This window comes from Erpetoichthys calabaricus, chromosome 3, assembly GCF_900747795.2.
Source record: "Erpetoichthys calabaricus chromosome 3, fErpCal1.3, whole genome shotgun sequence".
NCBI lineage: Eukaryota > Metazoa > Chordata > Cladistia > Polypteriformes > Polypteridae > Erpetoichthys > Erpetoichthys calabaricus.
The window spans coordinates 251,292,571-251,314,211 of record NC_041396.2 but is presented as its reverse complement, the minus strand read 5'-3'; the positions used below and the strand labels follow the sequence as shown (position 1 = coordinate 251,314,211).

Sequence of the window (21,641 nt, the reverse complement as noted above, 5' to 3'; positions counted from 1 at the left end):
ACAGAGGTGACTAGACCAGAGGTTTTTTCCTTTTTTTATTCTGAAATATTTTAAAAACCTATATTTTTCTCCTGCATCATTCAAACAAGAAAAAAAATAATACTGATTTGAATACGCCATAATATTAAAGATCATCCAGCAGGTGTATGATTTTGTAGAACAACTAAGAGCGAGTCACACACAGGTTTTTGGATTATGCTTTTCCAAATCATGAATGGTGAATAAAATGTCATGGCAGTATTTAAGAGATCACATAGGTGATGTTGGATGTTGCGATGCATGAGACCACCCCCACGGCAATGGGAAGCAGCATCCTAGCAACAAAGCCCTCAAAATAAAAGCTCTCATGAAATAAAAAAAATGGCACCGTGGAATGTAAATAAAATAAAAATGAGAAATTGTACTCTTCGTCCAGAGAATGGGATAATAAATAAACTGGCTAGAAATGTTTTATGAGACACACAACTAATATTTCCACTTTGAGAATTTACAGAAGACATTTCAATTTCATTAAATGAGTTTTTAATGATAGAAAACACATACTATGTATTATGTACCCATTTCTTGCTGCTTATCCGGGATCGGGTCATATAGGCAGCAGTCTGAGCAAAGTATCCCTGACATCCCCTTCTCCGCCAACTCCTCCAACTTCTCTGTCAGGATACAGAGAGAGATTTTTTCCCCGTCCTGGGTCTACCTTGAGTGCCTCCTAGTTGGCCATGCTTGAAACACCTCCCCAAGGAGGTGTCCAGGAGGCATCCTATTCAGATTCCTGAACTACTTCAGATGGCTCCTTTTGATGCAGAGGAGCAGTGGCTTTTAGCTCTTTCTGAATGTCACTCTATATCGAAAGATAAGCCTACACACCAGGCGAAGGAAGCTGATTTCTAATGCTTGTATTCCCAATCTAGTTCTTTTGGTCACTGCCCAAAACTTGTGAGGATAGGGATGTAGTTCAGCAGGTAAACTGAGAGCTTTGCCTATCGGCTCAGCTCTCTTTTCACCATGACTGTCTGGGACATTGTCCACATGACTACGGATGCTGTTCCAGTCTGTCTGTAGATCATCTGCTCTCTTCTTCTCTCACTTGTGACCAAGACCTCAGGATACTTAAACTCCTCTGCAGCACCTCAACCCCAGTGTGGAGAGGGCATTTCACCCTATTCTGGCTGAGAACTTTGACCTTGACTTGGATGTGCTGATTCTCAACATGGTCGCTTCACACTTAGCTGTAAACTGCCACAGTGTGAATCAAAGGTCACCACTCAATGTAGCCAGCATTACCACATCATCTACAAAGAGCAAAGATGTGATCCTGAAGTCAATGAACTGAATACCTTCCACTCGTTGGCTGTGCCTATGAATTCTGTCCATAAAAATTATGAACGGAATCGGCGAGAGAGGGCAGCACTAGAGGAGTCCCACACTCATCAGGAATGAATCTGACTTTATGTCCAGCAATGTGAACCAAGCTTTCACTCCAGTTGTACAAGGGCCAAGTAGCCAACTACAGAAAACTTGGTACCCATACTCCTGAAGCAATCACCCCAGGACACCTCAAGGGACATGGTTGAATGTTTTTTTTCATGTCCACAAAACATATGTAGGCTATTTGGGCATACTCCCATGCACTCTTCAAGCTATTCCAGTGTTCTGTGATCAGGACAAAATCTGTATTGTTGCTCCTGGATCTGAGATTTTACCAAAAGCAAAAGCCCCCTTTCCAGAACCCTTTCATAGGCCTCCCCAGAGAGACTGAGAAGTGTGATTCACCCTGAAGTTGGAACACACTCTCTATCCCCCTTTCTTAAAGATGGGGACCACTACCCCACTTTGCTAAACCAGAGGCACTGTACCCAATCTCCATGCACTATTGATGAGGCCACCAAGACAGAACAAAATCTAGAGCCTTCAGGAACTCAGGGTGTATATCATTTGCCCCTGTAGGCCCTGCCACTGATTTAGCAGCCTTAGCTCCAGTGATGGAGGAGTCCTCCTCCTGTTTCCTCAAAGTAGGATTTCGGAGGTCATCAAAGTGCTTCTTCCACTGCCCAACTCTATCCCCATGTGAGGTCATCAACACTCCATTCCTATTATAAACTGCATGGGTGAAGCACTGCTGTCCCCTCCTAAGTTGTACAGTTGCTTGCCAGAATCTCTTCTAGGCCAACCAAAAGTCATTTTCCATGACCTCATCAAGCTCATTCTACACCCAAATTTTTGCTTCTGCGACTGCAATTGCCAAGCTCCACTTGGCCTGTTGGTACTTGTCAACTGCCTCTGCTGTTCCACAAACTAACCAAGTTCGGAAAGTCTTCTTCTGCTTGATGGCTCTGTTTACCACTGGTGTCCATCAGCACGACAGGCATAATTGACCTTATGGCCTCTGCTCTGTACAGCCGCCTTACCAATGGAGGCACAGAGCATAGCCCATTCAGGTTCAATTTTCCCCTCCTCCCTCAAAATGCAAGAAAAATTTGTCTGAAGGTGTGAGTACAAGGTCTCCTGGGTGGAGGCCTCTGCCAACGGTTTCCATGACACCCTCAATATATAATTCTCCCACCATGTGATCCAAATCACAACCAGATAGTGATTACTTGACAACTCAGTCTCTCTCTTCACCCAAGTGTCTAAGACATTCGGTCATAGGTCTGATGACAAGACTGCAAAATCTATTATTGACCTACAGCCTAGGATGTTCTGGTGCAAGTGCACTTATGAACACCCTTATGCTTGAACATGGTGCTCATTATGGACAAACTGTGATTAACACAGAAGTCCAACAATAAAATACCATTCAGGTTCAGGTAGGCTGTTCCTTCTAATCTCACCCTATCAGGTTTCACTGTCATTGCCTACGTGGGCATTAAAGTCCCCAACTAGAATGATAAGAGTCCCCAGAGGGAGCACCTCCTAGCTCTAGCCCATAAGGTCTCCAAGAAGGCTGAATAATCTGACCCAGTTGTTGGCGCATAAACACAGACAATGGTCAGAGCCCTTTCCCTGACTCAAAGTCATTCATATTGCCTTTGATTTTATCAAGGACCCACTAACCACATATGGAAAATGGAAAACAGGGTCCTGCCGTGGTTAGTTTGTTGGTGAATGCCTGGTGGTTAAGCATTTACCCATATGGTACAGCCCGAATGAATAACATGTGGCCATCTCCCTGCAATTAATACAGTATGTATTAATTTTAATTAACTAGGAGGCTCTGCCCCCTGATCGCTTCGCATGCCAACTTCGTGGCTTTGCCACTCGCGTATGGGTAAGCAGATGTACAATTTTAACAGATTGTTATTTTCATGGGAACTGAATTTCTAATACGTCTGATTGTTTAACTCTTTTGATTCTATGTTGCATCTCTTCTCCATGATCATAAATATAAACCTGACCGAACTGTGGTTTCTTCGAAATTAAACTTGTAGTAGCTATAATTGTTGCAGGACCACAGATTCTCATAGCGTATGGTCCAGCATTATGTAAATCTACATTCTGAGCATTGAATGATGCGAACACAAACAGATTATTGTAGATTCAGATATTTTGCCTGTAGTGTTTGTGGATTTCACTTTCACCAAACAATAAATTGCGGATACGCCTCTTCATTGGGGAGAAACGCTACTTTTCCCTGATGGCAACACGAATTAGACGATCTACAAGTCTCTGACTTAAACCTTAAAGCCGAACAATATCTACATATCACCTATGTCCATTTACATGTATTCGATCTCTTTTTGCTGTTTTGTTATTAATAATTTCTGTTTTTTAGCACTAATGTGATCTATACTATCAGTTTTTTGAGACTTTCGAATTTTACTATTTTCATAATCTGTAACTTGCTCTGCATATGTATCGTGCCAATGTTTTTTTTGACTTTCGAATTCCACTGCTTTCATAATCTCTAACCTGCTCTGCATGTGTATTGCGGCAACATTTTTGAATCTCTTTATGACGTTCTACTTTGTCTCTTACTCTTTGTCTTTTATTTCCGACCCCGCTTGGACCTGCTAGGTTTTCAGTTCCACTTGGTCTGGGCTGATTATTATTTCGTTATTTTCCGAATTTGAACTTAGATTATTATTGTTCTTTTTTTTAAAATTATTTTCTCTCCAACATTTTTGGGCCTCTTTTCGACATGCTGCCCATATAAAATTATTTTCCAGAAAAGGACTTGAAGAAATTCAACGAATAGATTGTATGTTTAAAAATACTGTCCAGAAAAACTTCTTTAAAGGATAAAACTGAGGAATTTTCATAAACGACTTAAAATGAGGAAAATGTAAAAAATTATAAGAGCTGAGAGCGCAGAAAATGTGTCTGACAAAAGCATTCACACTGAGAGGTGAGAAGACTGTGGGTGGGTTATTAACCTGAAATGGTTGAGAGGAGGACAGGACTTGAAAAAATCTCTTGTCAATAGTCTCGTCTCATGGGACTTGAAAAAATCTCTTGGAAAAAGTCTTGTCTCATCTCAAGATTTTCTTTTATAATAGAGAGATATGTGGATCTACAGTATGTATCAGTGTTACATATATGAATGCTTACATATAGCATTGTGTCTTTTCAAGATCAGATACCTCATCCATTTTGGTGCTGGACGTTAGTTCAAAATTTGTGTGATCAGCTTTGGCCTGAACCAGTTTAGGTAAAAGATTGATATAAGGATAAATATTGCATGGTATTTTGTGTTCAGAATTAGGTCTTTTTTTGTTACATATCTTACTTTGCTTTAATTTAAATTCACACATGTGCCTTTTAACGACCTTCTGGCTTATGACTTCTTGCCTTAATGACTGAACTTCCATAGACTGAATCAGCTAGCATCCCAAAGCAACAAAGCAGACAGAAGGATGACTGCATAGCGGCTTGTTTACAATATGTATACAAACGCAGTCGCGGTAAGATGCTTTCTTTCTATTGTGGCTATTTCAATGGTATTTAAGTGCATCTTGGCCCCCAGACAAGTTCTACAAGTGCTCCCAAGAAACAAAGGAAAGAAACATAACTTGAAACTAAGTTAAATATAATAAAACAACACAAAGAAGAAAAACATGTTTATATAATCAGGTGCAAGTTAGTTATGGCCCATTCCATTATCTTGACTATCCTCAAGGATAAATGCAAGATTCTCAAAACTGTGAAAAGATGTGCTCCCTTGAAAACAACCAGATTAATGAAGTAGTGAGAGGGACCCGTATCAAATATGGAAAAATTGCTTATGAAATCGATAGAAAGCTAGACCCAAAATCTAATCCCTGTTGGCATCATACTGATCACTGAATATGATGTGCAATTTACTTATTTTGAATTGCACAATGTGAAAGTGAGAGGTGAAGCTGCAAGTGCAGATGCAAAAGCAGCTTGAGAATATGTTAAAAAACTGGACAAACGTATTACTATGAAGCATGTTTCCGTGAACAGATTTTCAATATGGGCAAGACCTCTTTATTTTGGAAAAGGATGCCTTAGATAACTTTTATGCATAAGGAGGCAAAGTCAATGCCAGGTTTTAAGGCATTTAAAGACTGTGTCACACGTCTGTTGGGCGGCAATGTAACCGCACACAAATGGAAACTGTTAGCGATTTATCATAGTGAAACTCCTTGGGCATTGAGGCAAATCAATAAACACTGCCAGTGTATTCCTGTTATAAGAAAGCATGGATGACAATTTTCCAGGATCCTCTACTAAAGTGCTATTTTAGGGTCCTGAAAAATACTGTAATAAACCGAAAGTGCCTTTAAACATTTTGCTGATTATAGACATGTTCCAGAATAACCACATTTTGTTGAAGTTCATCCAAACATTACAGTGGTGTTCTTTCCTACAATGCAACCTCCTTAATCCAACCAATGGATCAATGGGTCATTGTAGTGTTTAAAGCGTACTACCTCACAAGAACATGTAGCCAGTGCATTTTTTCAAGTGGGAAAGAAAGTGGCAAGACAATCAACAACTTCCAGAAGCATCACTATATCTGCCACTGTATGCGATGGTCCAAGTTGGCTCCACGCTTGCTGGTTACTTCCGGGAACCTCTTGAACCCAGAACCATCAGTAGTCATGAATCTGGCAAATGAGGACACACACAGTCAACAAGGGATTAGTGCAAAAATGTTCAGTGCTTTATTAAAGTCCTAACAACAACAAACAGTGTCCAAAGTGCAGTGGAAGCTTTTCTTTAAACAGTCAATAAATAACCTATAAAATTCAGGTGTCCAGTGGAGGTTAAACACCAAATAAAAACTCCCATTAAAAAGGAGGTTAAAATCACTACAAGAATCTGGCCTTTATAAAATCCATGTAAAATAAGCTTGAGCCCCTAGTGCCTCTCTCTACAATCTGATGTCTCCTCAGCTTACCCGTCAGGACCTTGCAGCATGAGGAGATGCCTGCCGACAGGTGCAGTCTTCTATTAGTCCTACCACCAGTCCTTCTGCATCCATTGGGACTCCCCCAATGAACCCCACTTACATCTCCCTCAGCCAGTCCATCTGCATCAACAGGGAGACGCTGCACAATGAGGCTGCTCCTGCTCTTCTTTATTGCTCAGTCAGAGCGTCCTTTTGCCAACCCCACACTCGAGTGCAAGCATGCTGCCCACTCCCTTGGGACATACTCCCGACCACCTCCTTTTGTCTTCTGTATTTTAAGCCCCTTTTTTGTGATTTTTTTTGTTCCCCTGCTGCAGTGCAGGCTCCCTTTATACTGCCCAGTTGAGTGTAGGTGTGGTCCTCCACCTACTCCAAGGGATGAATGAGGCACCTGACTGATCCGCTCATATTTGCACGTGAATGTGTGATCCGCCATGCACCCCTATCAACTCCGGAACAAATGTCAGCATGTTCACACCTGCACCCATTTGGATCCTGCACTCCCAATTATTTAAAAATTGAGCTTTTCCATGGACCTGTTTTCACACTGTATAAAACAAATTACTGCTACTTGATATGATGTGACCAAATAGTGTATAAATGGGATAGAAAAAAAACATAAAAAGATAAGTTAATAATTTTAAAGAGTTTGAGCTACATGAAGAAACAAGAAAAAAAAACAACAGCATTGGGTTGGCCAACACTTCAAATTTAGAAGTGGATGAAGAAGATATAGGGGACTTTATAGAAACTGCTCCTGAAGAACTAACAAATGAAGAGTTATTTAAGAGTTATTTGAACTTGAAAAAATGCATTTAAAGCAGAAAAAAAGCTAAGTGATCAAGAAGAGGAAGTGTCAGAAAAAATACTATGAAAGGTCTAGCTCATGCAATTGTGATAGTCAATAATGCACTTCAGTGTTTTGAGAACATGGATCCCAGTTCTGAACGTTTTGTGCTGGCAGAGAGAGGAGTAGAAAATGCATTGGCTTGCCACTAAACGATTTTCTAGGAAAAAATTAAACAGACAAGACAAATCACATTGAATATTCTCTTTAGAAAACCTACAGGTGCTGGTCATAAAATTAGAATATCATGACAAAGTTGATTTATTTCAGTAATTCCATTCAAAAAGTGAGACTTGTATATTAGATTCATTCATTACACACAGACTGATGTATTTCAAATGTTTATTTCCTTTAATGTTGATGATTATAACTGACAACTAATGAATTACTGAAATAAATCAACTTTGTCATGATATTCTAATTTTATGACCAGCACCTGTATTTCCTACGAGCTATAATCCCATTACCAACCACAACATGCTCCAACAAAGTGACCTGCTAAAGTGGGAAGTCACAATCACAATCCACCAGATGTGCCGCACAGACCATGTGCTCAAACAACCCGACCACTGCGTCCCCAAGATTGTGATGAACTGGAAGCCAAACAATGGGAGAAGGAGGCAAGGATGTCCATTCAAGACTTGGCTGTCGACTTGTCGTGAAGGCCACAGAGCCATCCATGTCGAATGAGACAAAGCAGCTACAGTAGAGGTTGATCAATCCCATTGGTAATACTTGCTTCCCAGTACACCAAATGATGCAGGAAGAACTGATATAAAAAATCTGTTATTTGTTACTGTTGCAGTTGTATTACAATACAAGAATTTTGACATTTGGCAGTGTACAGTGCTGTATATACTGTATATGTATGCATATACAGTAATATATGTGGGTCCACTTAATAACCAGATCACCTTTCAGCCTCATGGTCAAAAGCAAAAGTGGTTGTAAAGCGGTGCATACCTGTATGCTCTGTTTGTAATAGTGTATAGTTTATTAGAATCATAAGTAACAGTACTCTTTATAAAAGTAATTTGAGTTGAATTGAATCTCTCAGTTGAGTTTATGATCAATATATAGTTGGTTCACTGTAAGTGTTTCATTCTGGCGCTGCTTGGTAATGTGTGACATTATAGAACTAATAATAGCCTAATAACGACCAATCATTCTTTTGTGGTGAGAGCCAATTCTGAGTATTGGTATTGTAGACACAAAAAGAGCCATGCTTCACATAACTTTACAATGTTTGTTTTAGTTTTTATGTAAGTTCTACCTATACCGATCCACACTTCTTGTTTTAACATTTATCTGGGAAATATCACTCTCTTCTCACTCTGCCACAGAGCCCGCTAACACTAAAATCGGGTGGGGTGTTCTCAGAACAATGCAAACTAGCATCTATTTAAAAAAACCTTGATGTGTATTTGCGCTCTGGATGCCAAATCACTTCGGGAACTTCCTTCTTTGGGTGCTAAAGGCAAGCACTTACACTCTCCTGGTAAGTGAAACTTTGGCACAGCTGGAGGATAAGCAGTGATAAGACACACTTTCATCTCAAATGCTTTAAAGCAATAGTTTAACATTTTACGGTATTGGTGAAAGTAGCTGTATTAAGTAATGGAATCCATGGAGGGTGTAAAGGTAACTTTAATGTCATTGTGTAGTATAGTGGTGGCTGCATCATTTAATGGGAAATGAGCAGACAGTGCAACCTAGGAGTTAGGGCATTTGAATTTAAATCTTCTAGATCAATTCACACCACAGATTCACTATGTGGCCCTAAGCAAGTTACTTAACTTGAATGAGTTTCATTTGTTTAAAAAAAAAATAAAAATGGTCGTAATGTATCCTGATCTTGTAAGCTGCCTTAGGCAAAGGTGTTTTGATCAGAACTTGAAAGACACATGGATGTAGTAAAGTAACAGGATTCTCTCGTTGTGTGTAAGTGGCAACAGAGACCCTAAGAACCCATAGCCAGATGTATTCTGGGTTGTCTTAAAAATAACAAATTTTAAAATCCTCAATTTGCCCTGTCAAACTATGGCATCATTCAGTTTCAGAATATATGGGTACAAAGTGAAATTTCAACAATGTATATATGCAGTTGATGGAAGCTGAGCAGTTTAGAAGCAAAAGTTCAAAAGTATCAAACTGGAGGCCTATTCTTATCTCTTCTGGCTGATATTTATGCTAAAGGTGGCTCAATCAATTATTGATTCAAGATATCGAACATTTATGGAATCAATTAAGTTCTTGTGGTTTTTTTTACTATTAACCTAGAAAAATATATAGATTTCATGTTAAGTTTGACATTATGGAGTTGTTTGTATGTGCTGATCAATGTAGAAAAATCTGAATTAAATGCATTAAGATCCTGCATAACATGATAAAATGGGAAAAGTTCAAGAGGCTTTAAATACATGTTACAGTATAAATTTAGAGTTAAAATAAATTAATCTTATAAACCTTTTAAAAATGCAATAACAAAGTGCAGTATAAAGTGGCATAAACTTTACAGTTTGGTTTAAAAATGTAAATGTAAATATCAAATGCAAATTGAATCCATTTTATGTATTCCCAAGGTTGAATTTATTATCATTGGATGACAGATTGGAAAACTACAGATTAAAAAAATTGTAATACTTAAAATGGTGATTTATTTTGCAGTTTTCTAAATATTTGAAAACAGCATTGTTCATTTTTCATAATCAAAGTGAGAAAATAATGGCAGTAAATTAATAAAGTATAAAAAAAATATACAGAAGGTAACTATAATGAAATTAATGTTATTCTATCAAAGTAATGAAAGGAAATACAGCAAGGTTACCTTCCTGTGTTTAAAAATATGTAACAGGTTTTGAAATTAATCTTTGGACAGAAAGTCGTATGTACATGTAAACTATAAAAATTTGGGGAAATACCAATATTTAGGCACTTTTCAGACATATTGGAAATCAAAAATCTCAGAAACAATAAATACATTTAATCTCATTTTACTTTTCTAAATTTGAGGTAATGCTAATGTTTCTGATGTGATGGTGGACCTCAGCAAAGCATTAAGTGTACCTGCTTGAGCTGTCACCCCTAATAGCAATAGTATCATCTGTTGTTACCAAACTCTTATTGGCTTGATTCCTGGTTACATTTTCATACTAACACTAACAGTTAGTTTAGTCTGTCTTAGTTCTTGAAAAGGTATATCATCACTTTTCTAATATTCCCAAGAAAGTGCCTTCTGGTGTTTGTGGAAGGGGGTAAGTGAAGTGAGAAGCCTAAAATACACATGCTCATATTCAAAAACCCAAATATTCATCCTGTCTTTTAGGGTAATTGTTTGCTGTCTATGATGAGGGCAGGGAATGACTATGTGTCCGAGAGAGTGAGCAACTTCCACCAAGGGTGCCAGCCTTGCAAAATGAATTCTTTTATGAACGACCTCCAAATATTTGCATAGATATCCTCTGGGGATTTCATTTTGCAATTCACAGACCTGCTTTCATGGCTGTTGGCAACTCTAACTGTGTGTGACTGTAAGTGAGTGAAACAAATTTGACCACAGGGGAGCACAATTAATTTTTTAGCAAGTGAAGTCTTGTGAATGAACAAAGGAGAAAAATGTTGATGCTTAACTTTGTGATATTTCTGTGAGGGCACTGTCTTCCATATATGCTTGACTGAGTTGCATTCTGAAGGTGGAAAGCACTAATTTTCTATTTTCCAAAAAACAGCATTTAATTATTAAGTATTTAAATTACATTTGCCAATTGGAAAATCACTTGGAGTATTCAAGATTTAAGCAAAATAAGTACCTTTCTAAAAATAGGTAGCCTATATACCTTTTGTAATTCAGTAATTGGAAACATTTTCCAAGGGTCTGAGTACTGCATGGTGCTTTGTCATTGATTCATGTCACTTGGAAGAGCACTGATATATTAAGTGAACTTGCTCATGGTCACATAGTGGAAGTAGCTGGACTTGAACCCACAACCTCAGGGTTTGTAGTACAAAGTCTTAACTAGTATGCCACACTGCCTGCACATTACCAGTGCCCATAAGCTTAAGTGTGTTAGGGCAGTACTGGAGCACAGTTGACATTTCTATAATGAAGCAATATCTTTCCTCTGATCATTCTCCCACCTCACAGACAGTACAGTGTGTGTTTTATTGGAAGGGTAGAGGAAATATGTGGGAGGCCAGAATGTTTCTTATTTTGTTTTATTTTTTTTTTCATTGTGAAATAAGAATTTCACAGCTTTTCTGGCTTAGCATCCATGTCTTGAGAGCTCTTGTAGGACAGTAGTGTAAATCTGCTCCTGGGTCCCCACCTCTTTCAGCCTGCTCGTATGCTGGCAGCTTTTCCCTAGAGTGGTGCTATCTGCCTAAAAGAGACTAATAAAGAGGAGGGAGGGGGAGGAAGGGAGGAGAGAAAGTGACTGGTTGGTGGGAGGCTGGCAGCCAGGCAGGGGGAGTGATCTGCAGAGCTTGCTCTTCCCCTCAACAGTCTGTCAAGCACTGGAGGGAGAGGCAGTGACGTTCTCCTGTATTTGCTCTCACTCAGAGCAAGTGTTCCCTTAGCTGGACAGCAGTGCAGCAGTGCGCAACAGAAGGAGGGATTGTGGAAACTGGGAATAACAGCAAAGACCAAAGAAGCCAGGACAATATACAATAGTGAACTACTAAGTGATCTGCCAGCTAGTTCTACTATTTCATTTGTATGCTGACCACTGAAATTTGCAAATTCCTTTGGAACAAGTATGCTTAGCTTTTTCACCAAATCATCTTGCTTCCTTCTCTTTTGCTGGTGTACCTTCCTCAGCCAGCTGCCTCTTTACTTAGGGTTCAATCTGGATGTGACCAACACATTGATCAAGGAAGGAGAGCCAGGCAGTTTATTTGGATTTTCTGTGGCACTCCACCAACAGGTGAACCCACAGCAACAGAACTGGTGAGTGTGAATAGGGGTACTTTAGACCGTCTAATGTGTTAATGTGTATAGCACTACCTGATATGTTTTGGACATGACTTTGCTGTTTTTTTTTTTTTTAACGTGCATTAAAGCAGCACCAAGAAGTTTTATTTTGTATTTTGACCTTGGTGTATTAAAAGTTGCGCTTCTTTAAATTTCATGTTTGAACCAACATTATGGCTATCTGAAACATCAAAGAGCAACTCTGAGACACTGACTTCTTGCAGTCTGGCACATGTAAGTTTCAAGCAACCTTCATTTTATATAGCACTTTCCACATATAGAGCAGTAAATCCTCTGTATGCCTGTATTTTGCGCAGTTGTAGTACAGCACAGATTTGATGGTGTACTTGGAGTCATGGGTAGGAACTAAACTGACAATCATGCAGTTTGAATTTCAGTGCATTTGTTACTAAATCATACTGCCAGACTCATAATGTGTTGCCTGTTCTCCTTTCTTTGAATTTCTTTTGAAACTCTGTTCCTTTTACTGTATGTTCTCTCTTGCTTTTCCTCCTCTTCATGTTGTTCTACAATCAGGTGCATATGTAAAAGTCCATTATGTTGAGTCCTTCATGAACTGTCTGTGATTTCCCAGACTCTTTCTCTGGTTCAGTCTTGTTGAGGTCTGGCCAGTCAGTACAGTGTCATTAACATTGCCTACTGTGCATGGACTGATTCTTATAATCTGGAAAGCAATTGAGCCATAGCTAAGTCTGATCAATTAAGGAATCCATCCATCCATCCAGTATCCAACCCGCTATATCCTAACTACAGGGACACGGGGGGTCTGCTGGACCCAATCCCAGCCAACACAGGGAGCAAGGCAGAAACAAACCCCGGGCAGGGCTCCAGCCCACTGTACAATTAAGGAATCAATCTGTTTTTATGCAGTGTCTTTCAGAGCTGGCACTATCACAAGATGCTTAATGTAACAAACAACAAGTATACACAAACAACTTGAGAAAATGCAAATTAGAAGATAATCATTTTTTATTTATAGTGCTATTCATATTGGGTGGAAAATAACTTCACTCCCAGCATAGAAATACTAGAATAGATAGGAGAAACAGGTGACACTGTTGATGATTTGTGTGTGTTTATTCTTTTTTTTTTTTTTTTGATGTTACCAAAAAGGCATGTCTTCAGGTAATCATATTATTGCTGCTCACAAGACCTAACACAGTATTTGTAATTAAGTGCTAGGTATAGAAGTCAAGATTTATTGTAATTAAAGTACTGTATCAATGATGCTCACATACATATTCTTTGAGGCATTAGCAATAATTGTAAGACTGCTGTTGACAGCAAGACTATATATAATAATATATATCCCATCATAAAGTATAAAAATAAAGTCTACAGTATTTATCTGTCTCAGTCTCAGTATTACAGTCTCGCTGTAATAAAAGTAGCATCCAATTTGTTCTGTTTTCTTTAAGCATGCGATTAACCTTTACCTGTTTTTCATTTTTAAAATGCACATTGTCACAGTCATGTATAGTATAGAATTAACAATAGTGACAGCACTAACAGTAAAAACAAAGGTTTGTAATAAGGTTTCATTACAATACTATTCTAGTTTAAATTATAATGATAATAATGTGGCACTGTGGTGGCATTTGGGATTTGCCTTGGTACTTCATTTTCTTTGCATATCCAAAAGACATGCTTTTTGGTAGTCTATGTTTGATCCTTTCTGTGTAATCAGTGTGGCCAGGGCAAACTTCAGTATCCTGCAGTCTTGTAATGGTTCAGGAAATGAATGGACAAATGAATAATAAAGCAAATTGTGACTGCAAAAATGGTACTGTAGAATAGACAATCCAGTGCTAATCACAAGTATTATACTGTAAGGCTTCATTTTGTCAATTTAGTACCAAGACTAGTTTGCTGCAAGGACACAGGAGCACATTGTAACCAGATAGCCAGGTTGTGGAGCTGTATTTCACAAGGTTTCTGTTTCAATTCCTGTCACTTTTCCTGTACTTTGACAGTGTTCATATTGTCGAAATATTGAAATGACTATACAATTATGGTTTGCATTCAATACACAGCTTAGACTAATAAATACGTGCTTAAGGTGGTAATAGTATCTCCATGGTGTAATCTATATAAATAAAATCATAATGTCCTCCATCTGTCTTTTGAATTTTTTGGCTTCTTTTGATTTAATTTTTCCATTTTGATTACTAGGGACCTTGTTTAAACCTTCTTAGTTTGTGCATTTGTTTTGTACATCAATCACACAAAATGGCTGAACCAGTTTTTAATGAAATTTTGCATGTAGGTTTTCATAAAAGATAGGCTATATGACATTTGAAAAGTTTCATCAGGGACAGGGTTGTAATGTGGGGCAACCCAAAATTGTACAATATTCCAAAATGGCTGTATCAGTCTTAACAAAAATTTGAACCTTTCATAAAGCCAAATCAATCTGAACCCAGGCTACATGGCGTTTCAAAAATGTAATCGGGAAGAGAGGTTGTAATGGTGGTGGGATAATTTTGCACAATAATCTATGCTTCAGTGTCTTGAAACTTGAAGGAATAAAACACGGAAAAACTCCACATATGACTGCACATCACCTATCCATCCATCCAGTTACTTTCTATACTTAAAGGCTGTGTTATTTCTCAATGACAAACTTACGTAGGCTTTACTTAGTACATTCAGTATGTTATGTACAGTTTGAAACTGTTTTCTCTCCATGCCTTACCAACAGCAAGGCAGGTCATAATTTGGAAGTAGTCTGTAGTCAGATGGACAAGAAATAATTAGAATATTCCATTTACAATTTAGCTTGTGGGAGTTATAACAGAAGCCCCCATTGACTATGCTGTAATAAACATGCACATGTCCTCACAGGTGGCGCAGTGGTAGTGCTGCTGCTTTGCAGTAAGGAGACTGTGAAAGATTGTGGGTTTGCTTCCCGGTTCCTCCCTGTGTGGATAGCGCTTTGAGTACTGAGAAAAGCGCTATATAAATGTAATGAATTATTATTATTATTATTATGCACATATTCTAACATAACTAAGAATATACTTCTATCAATTTAGCACAACCTAAATAACAAATGGCCCTGATAACTAATATAAAGATGCTATACCAGCAAGCCACAGTCACATCCATGTTCATACAGATTTCAAAAAGGTGACTGTTGCCGAATAAAATATTTGTCTGATTTAATTTACCATTGCACATTTCACTGCTTTACAACACACACAAAGTTTCAAACAAAAGCGACAAAGCGACAAAAAAGTAGGCGAATGCTTTGAAAAGTAAAAAATAAAAGCTACCTATAAATCAAGAGCTAATAAAAGAAAAAAGGCTGTGTCTCAGGTTATTTATATTTTTAAAAGTTCCAGACAAATAAAGCCCACAATTTTTGTTTTTCTGTAAGTATCCTGTATTCTAAATTCACTGTGTGTAAGACTAGTGCTGTGCATTGCAATTAATTAACACTATGCAATATGCAGCTTCATAACTTGTATGAATTTATCGATTATGTACCCAAATTGTAAACCCACCTACTGTATATGGTTGTGTGAATCTGGAGCTGTCCCAAGCACCATTTGGCACAAATCAGAAATTTATGTAATCCATAATAGTTCCATCAGAGGCAATTGTTTTGTTATGGTGAGATTACAGAAAGATGAAATCACACGACAGATTAAAAATTTGCTACTTGATGGTACGTTTGCATTGAGTACATTTATTCTTTGTTCTTAAGTCCGTGATATTTATTTCACACAACTAACACAGAAGAAAACAAAAGTCTCAAGTTTCAGGGGACTTGAGGATGAATCAGTTCTTTTTGGTCCAGCAGGGCTGCACAAATATTCAGGGATATGAAGGCAAGCCTCTACTTTCCTATTGTTATGTTAAGGTGTACTCCTAAATTTCTCAAGACATATGTGAGAAAGAAAGCTCTAAACACATATGTTATATACTGTTAATTAACATTGGAATCGCCTATACTGAAACAAAGTGGGTCGTGCAACAGTTAATAACTGGATAGATATTTGATCGTTTTGCTAAATTTCAGACTTCTGTGTCCTACTGTTTTGATGCATTCTGAATGTTGGAAGAATTAAATAAATTAACATTAAAAAAAAAAAAACAAACACTGACATACTTGGTGTATGAATCCTAATACAATAGTTATCTATTATATTTTTTTTAAATACAGACAGAAGAAAATAGTAATTTTGTACTACAGTATTAATGTTTTTTTTAGTTTCCAACACTAATAAAAATATTAAAATTAAATATTCTATTTTGCATATATATTTTCTCATTACTCCAGTTTCTGGCCACATTTCAATGGCATGCTTTTTGACTCTCTATTGGCCATTCATCCATGAGTTCATCCAGTTTTGAGTTTGCTCAGTGCTTTGTACTACCTGATGTTACAAGCGTAGATCCATCTCTCATAATAAGTAGAGGGTCAGCATTTATACATAGAGATGATAAGGAAAATTAATGATTAGTTACACTTATCCTAATATGAGCAAAAAAGGCAATCATATTAATGAGGCAATATATTGACAGAGTCTAAGCATGGCTCTGAGAAATACACAGCAAAGCAGTAGACAGATTGACAAGACCAGGGGTTAATGCATTTTTTGCTTAACTTTCTCAAGTAGGAAAGATAGGCCTTGTTAAATATGTTATCTAGGTGTTTATTTCTGCAGGTAGAGTGTTATTTTGAGATTAAGCTCAGGTGTTTATACTGGTGTGCAAGGTTTCTGCATTTTCTAGTTTTCTGCTTTCTAGCAACAGGATGTTTCATTTTAGCTTGGCTATACAGCTATTGACCGACCTGAGAAAAGCAGCTGTAATTCTTAGCAACATTTTCCACCACCTTAAAAAAGACAAATCCAAGACTTACAGCAAGTCATGATTAATTTTATCTCCAGGTTTTCATTCACTTTTAAACATTGGATTGATAACACCATAGTTTTGCTAAATGAATGCAAACATTGTGAATGGAATGCTGTTTGTACTTGGGTACTGAATTCTCTAAGATCAATAGAAGTCAACAATGAACAGCTAAGAAACATCAATCAGGGATTTTTAACAAAAATGTTCTTAGTAGAGAAGTGAAAGAAAAGCAGACACAATGTTCCAGTTAACAGAGATTGTGGCAGTGCTGTACTTTTGACTTTTGTGTCCAATCCTTGGTGCTCTTTATACACAGTCAGTAGACACTAACTGTGTGTGGTCTCATGGCCTTGGCTCTTCTGTTCCATGTTGGCTAGGAAGTGCCAGTCAAATCATTCTTTAGAACATTGGCAGCTTCGGTTATTATAAAATTGTTGATTTGGTTCTGTGTCTAAGGTGTATCATCTAGATAGTGTCAGTAAATTATGTGTATTATTTTAAGTTATTGTGAGTGAGCTATATCACGGTCAAGGTGAAATGCATGTCGTGTTAAAATTAAGAACTAAAAAAAAAAAAATTAAGTGTGCAGGGCACATAACGGAAGGTAACAGTGAGAATGGAGTTCCATGATTAGACTTTGAGAAGTAAATTGGTGTGCTGAGTAGACTTTTATTATCCCAGAGGGATTTTTGTCTGCAGCAGGAAAGTATAAAACATATGACATTGTTACACAGATAGATGATTAGAATCCAAGAAACATCATAAGAAAACCATTATAATCAGTACACGCATCCATAAGATTTCTAAAATTAAGAATAATTGATTTTAACAGTACCCAGTAATTAGCAAGAACCGTTACAATTAACAGAATTTAAAATTCTTATAGCTTTAGGGATAAAAGCTCTTAAATCTGTGGTACATAACCCTTGGGAATCTAAATCTGCAGGCTGATGACAACAAGTGAGACTTACAGGATAGCAACTGTTGTTCTAAATGTTTTTGGTAATTAAGCACAGTGTTGTATGTGTGTGTGTGTGTGTGTTTGCAAGTATTTTAGGATACTAAAAATTTCCAGACTTGTGCCTCCCAGAAGGAGTGAAAATTTTCAGAAAATGCTTTACATTCTTGTTAGTCTTTCTATTGTTACATTTCATAAAATCATGGAGAACACTAATACCCCAATTTTGAGAGAGGTGAGAATTGAAGCACAGACAAACAGCTACTTGGAAATGTACTTCAAAGTAAACACAGAAAATGACATAAAGAATTGTTCCTTTTTCCACTAACAACACCAAAGAGAGCCATATGTCCACTTTGCCCTGGCCAAAACTAATGCACATCTGACAAGTGATGCAAGTAAGGTGTTGCATATATGATGACTGAGAGTGAACTTTCAGAAAATTATGAAGTATTTACAAACTTCTTTCAAGCTTTACACATAATCAAGTGCCAACCCAGAAATGCAAAACAAAATCTGTATTGCTACAAGGGCAGCTGTGCATTAAGGACATATACTATAGCTGCAGGTGTAAGTTCATTTGGGGTCATATTTAATCTTAGGCGTATGAGTTACAGGGTTAGAGTGCATAACTTGCATCAAGTTGCTCAGTGCTTATAGCTAAAGGTGTGCTGGAACACATAAAACAATTTTAATTTTTACTGTATATAGCACATTTCATACTGGAGACTACTTTTAGTTTATGTAATTAGGTGAGGTTGAACAAGTAATTGTAGCCTAGGTTGTTATCCAATAGGCCACACTCAAAGTTAAGATCAGCAGCTGCACATGTAGTATACCAGCATTTGATAATTACAGTGTGCCCACACTAAAACATATTAGCCTTGATGCATATGAATCAGGTGAGCTAAACTTGGCATCTGCATTTATGGTATGCCAAGCTCAATATCTACTTGAAAAGACATCTTAATTATTTCTATCTGACTCTATTCTTTCCCTCTGCTCTAGGATCAGGATGCTCATGAATCATTTAGAAGCACAGAGTGGCAATAAACTTTGGCAGGCAGATGTTCCCAAACAGGATGTTGGAGATGTTCCGGACTAAGCCCTGTTAATCTCCCCCACTTCTTTCTCTTAGCAGAAAATGAAACAATGGCTTTTGGGTTCTTCCTCTCACCACTTCCTAGGGTGCCTTCTTTTCTGAGAGCCTTAACCTGCATGACAGTTAAGGGGTGAATATGAATAATTTAATGTGGGTTCTTTGTTTTCTATAATACAGTATTTGCCTGCACGTGAATGGGGAAAGAGGTTTAAGAGGGGTGTTTGCTGTACAGTACAGGCTAACAAGGAGTAGAGGTGGAAGTGCTGTCAAACATATCCCATAATCCATCAGATATTACAATCCCAGTTACCATTGCCTTTCTTTTACTGCTACTACATACTAAGTATTTCCTGCAAATACAAAATTCATGTTGTTGCCATTTCTTTGAATCTTAACATCAGAAATATTAAATTAGTTTTCATCAGATTGTTAATGGTATTGTAGGACCTTGGTGGCTGCATGCTGCCGCACAGAATCAATGTTCTGGGTTTGAATATTATGTCCAGTAATCGTCTATGAGGAATTTGCACATTCTTCCTATGTCTTCATATGTTTTCCTCTGGATGCTCAGGTCTTCCCTTACCGGTGATGCAAAATTGGCTCTGTGTAAATGAAAGTGTGAGAATATGCATGTATAGACATCTCAGTGCATTCGTACACTGTCCAGAGGTAATTTCTGCCATGCTCCCTGTGCTCCATAGATAGGCTTTGGTCCCCATTATGGGTTGAGAATTAGATGAGATAAAGGTTAAGAATGTTATGTTATTTTATTATAAGACTTGCAGTAGGTAGCTACTACTACTTCTGCGCATATACAGTATATTTATAGAATTTCTAAAAGCTGTTTTGACTTGGGGAGCACATCCTGTGGAAATTAGGGTTGCTCAAACGTCTCTATGTCCAGGTGTGTTAAGATGTTGGGGTTTGCAGGGAATTCAGAAGAATGTACAGAGGTTTTGAACAAGGCTCTGTTTCTTATTTGTTTTTCATTATCTCATAACTATGTTTTGAAGATTTTTGAATGTTTATAGTTTTGTGCAGAATAACTACTGTAGGTCAAAAATCGTAAGGAATGTATTCCTGCCAGTGTCCTATACATTGGGTTACATTATTTATATTATTTTGGTTTAGAGTGTTCTCTATGCCGAAAAATAAAAAAATGTTTGATTTGAAAGTGAATGGTCCATCTTGATCATCTGTGGGTGTTTGTACTCTAACTAAACACAAGTAATTAGATCAACAAAGCCTTGCTTTTTTTCTTCAGATTGATCTCTTTCAGGGAGCTTTGTGTATTTTTAGACTGACTAGGATTGGTCTGTCCAGATAAAGATTAGAACAGAATCTAAACTTTGAGACTACATAACACATAATAGTAGTAATTGGAAACCCGAGGAAATGCCAAAAACTAATCTAAGTTCTAGATTACAGATGTAAACACTCTATAAATTGGAGAATTTTTTACATGAATGTTACAGGTAATGAAAAGGAATATTTAAGTAGACAAAGCATATAAGTGGAGTGAGCATAACAGGCTTTTTCTGTGATTAATTTGGGATTCTAAGTGGTATGCGATCCATATAATAGCAGTCACTGTGATAAATACATTTATATATATATATATATATATATATATATATATATATATAATATATATAGCACACACTACAGACAATGTCATCTCTAGCTTCTTTAGGTTAATATAAAAAATAAAATGCAAATTGTATGTTCAAATTTTGAAAAAAGTAAACAAGTAACCATTATAAATTACTAAAAGCACATACTGACTTACATACTGTACATAACACTGTGTGCTCCTAGACCAGCAAGCCAACCTCCTCTAAAGTAACAAGTTATCACCCTCTTACTTCAAAGAGGGTCTAGATTGTAACTTGTAACAGTGGACATTTCAGTTGACTGACTCTCCTGCCAGATCATCGTTATGCTTTTTGGACTAAACTACTGGCAGCATCAAAAGATGTGGTCACTACATACTCAAACTAAAATAGACTTGGAGTGGACAGGTGACCCTGACCTCATTTGTCAGAGTTTTTGAACAATTGTCTGCACCCTCCACCCTGCTGTCTGACTCATCTTTATGTGAGGTCTACATGGACCTTGACAAGTGGCCCTCACCTGTTTAAACAGCTGTCTTTTAAAGATGAACAGCTTATATGGGTGCTCCCAACTCTGGGTAAAATGGAACTTTACCTTCTTACATTTGAAACATTGCTGCCTCTCCTGCAACATGACATCAAGCCTCAGTTAAAATTAGAATCTGAGAGTCAGAAGTCAAATACTTTAGGCCTTCAGAAGCCCCAAATACATTCTGACTGTGTTTGTGTGTGGGTCACACAATCTTGTCTCACATCTAAATGAGGCAATTAGACCCCTTAACCCTGAAGAGATAAAGTGTGCTGCTGAATATGATGCAAGGATTAGAATGAATTACACTGTATGTGCAAACGCATGCCTGCAAATGTCTGTGTGCTGTAATTTGTGTTCATG

General features: G+C 37.6%; 1 protein-coding gene across 4 annotated transcripts in view; it reads left to right on the top strand.

Annotated features, from left to right (window-relative positions):
• Positions 1 to 11,723: 11,723 nt before the first annotated feature.
• The window catches only part of itga7 (integrin, alpha 7), a 181,281-nt gene continuing 171,363 nt past the window's right edge, over positions 11,724 to 21,641 (top strand). For all 4 annotated transcript variants that reach the window (XM_051925209.1, XM_028798033.2, XM_028798032.2 and 1 more), the window contains exon 1: positions 11,724 to 12,168. In XM_051925209.1, coding sequence (XP_051781169.1) covers positions 11,978 to 12,168 — 191 coding nt within the window. In that variant the 5' untranslated portion in view covers positions 11,724 to 11,977. The remainder of the gene's footprint in view (positions 12,169 to 21,641) is intronic.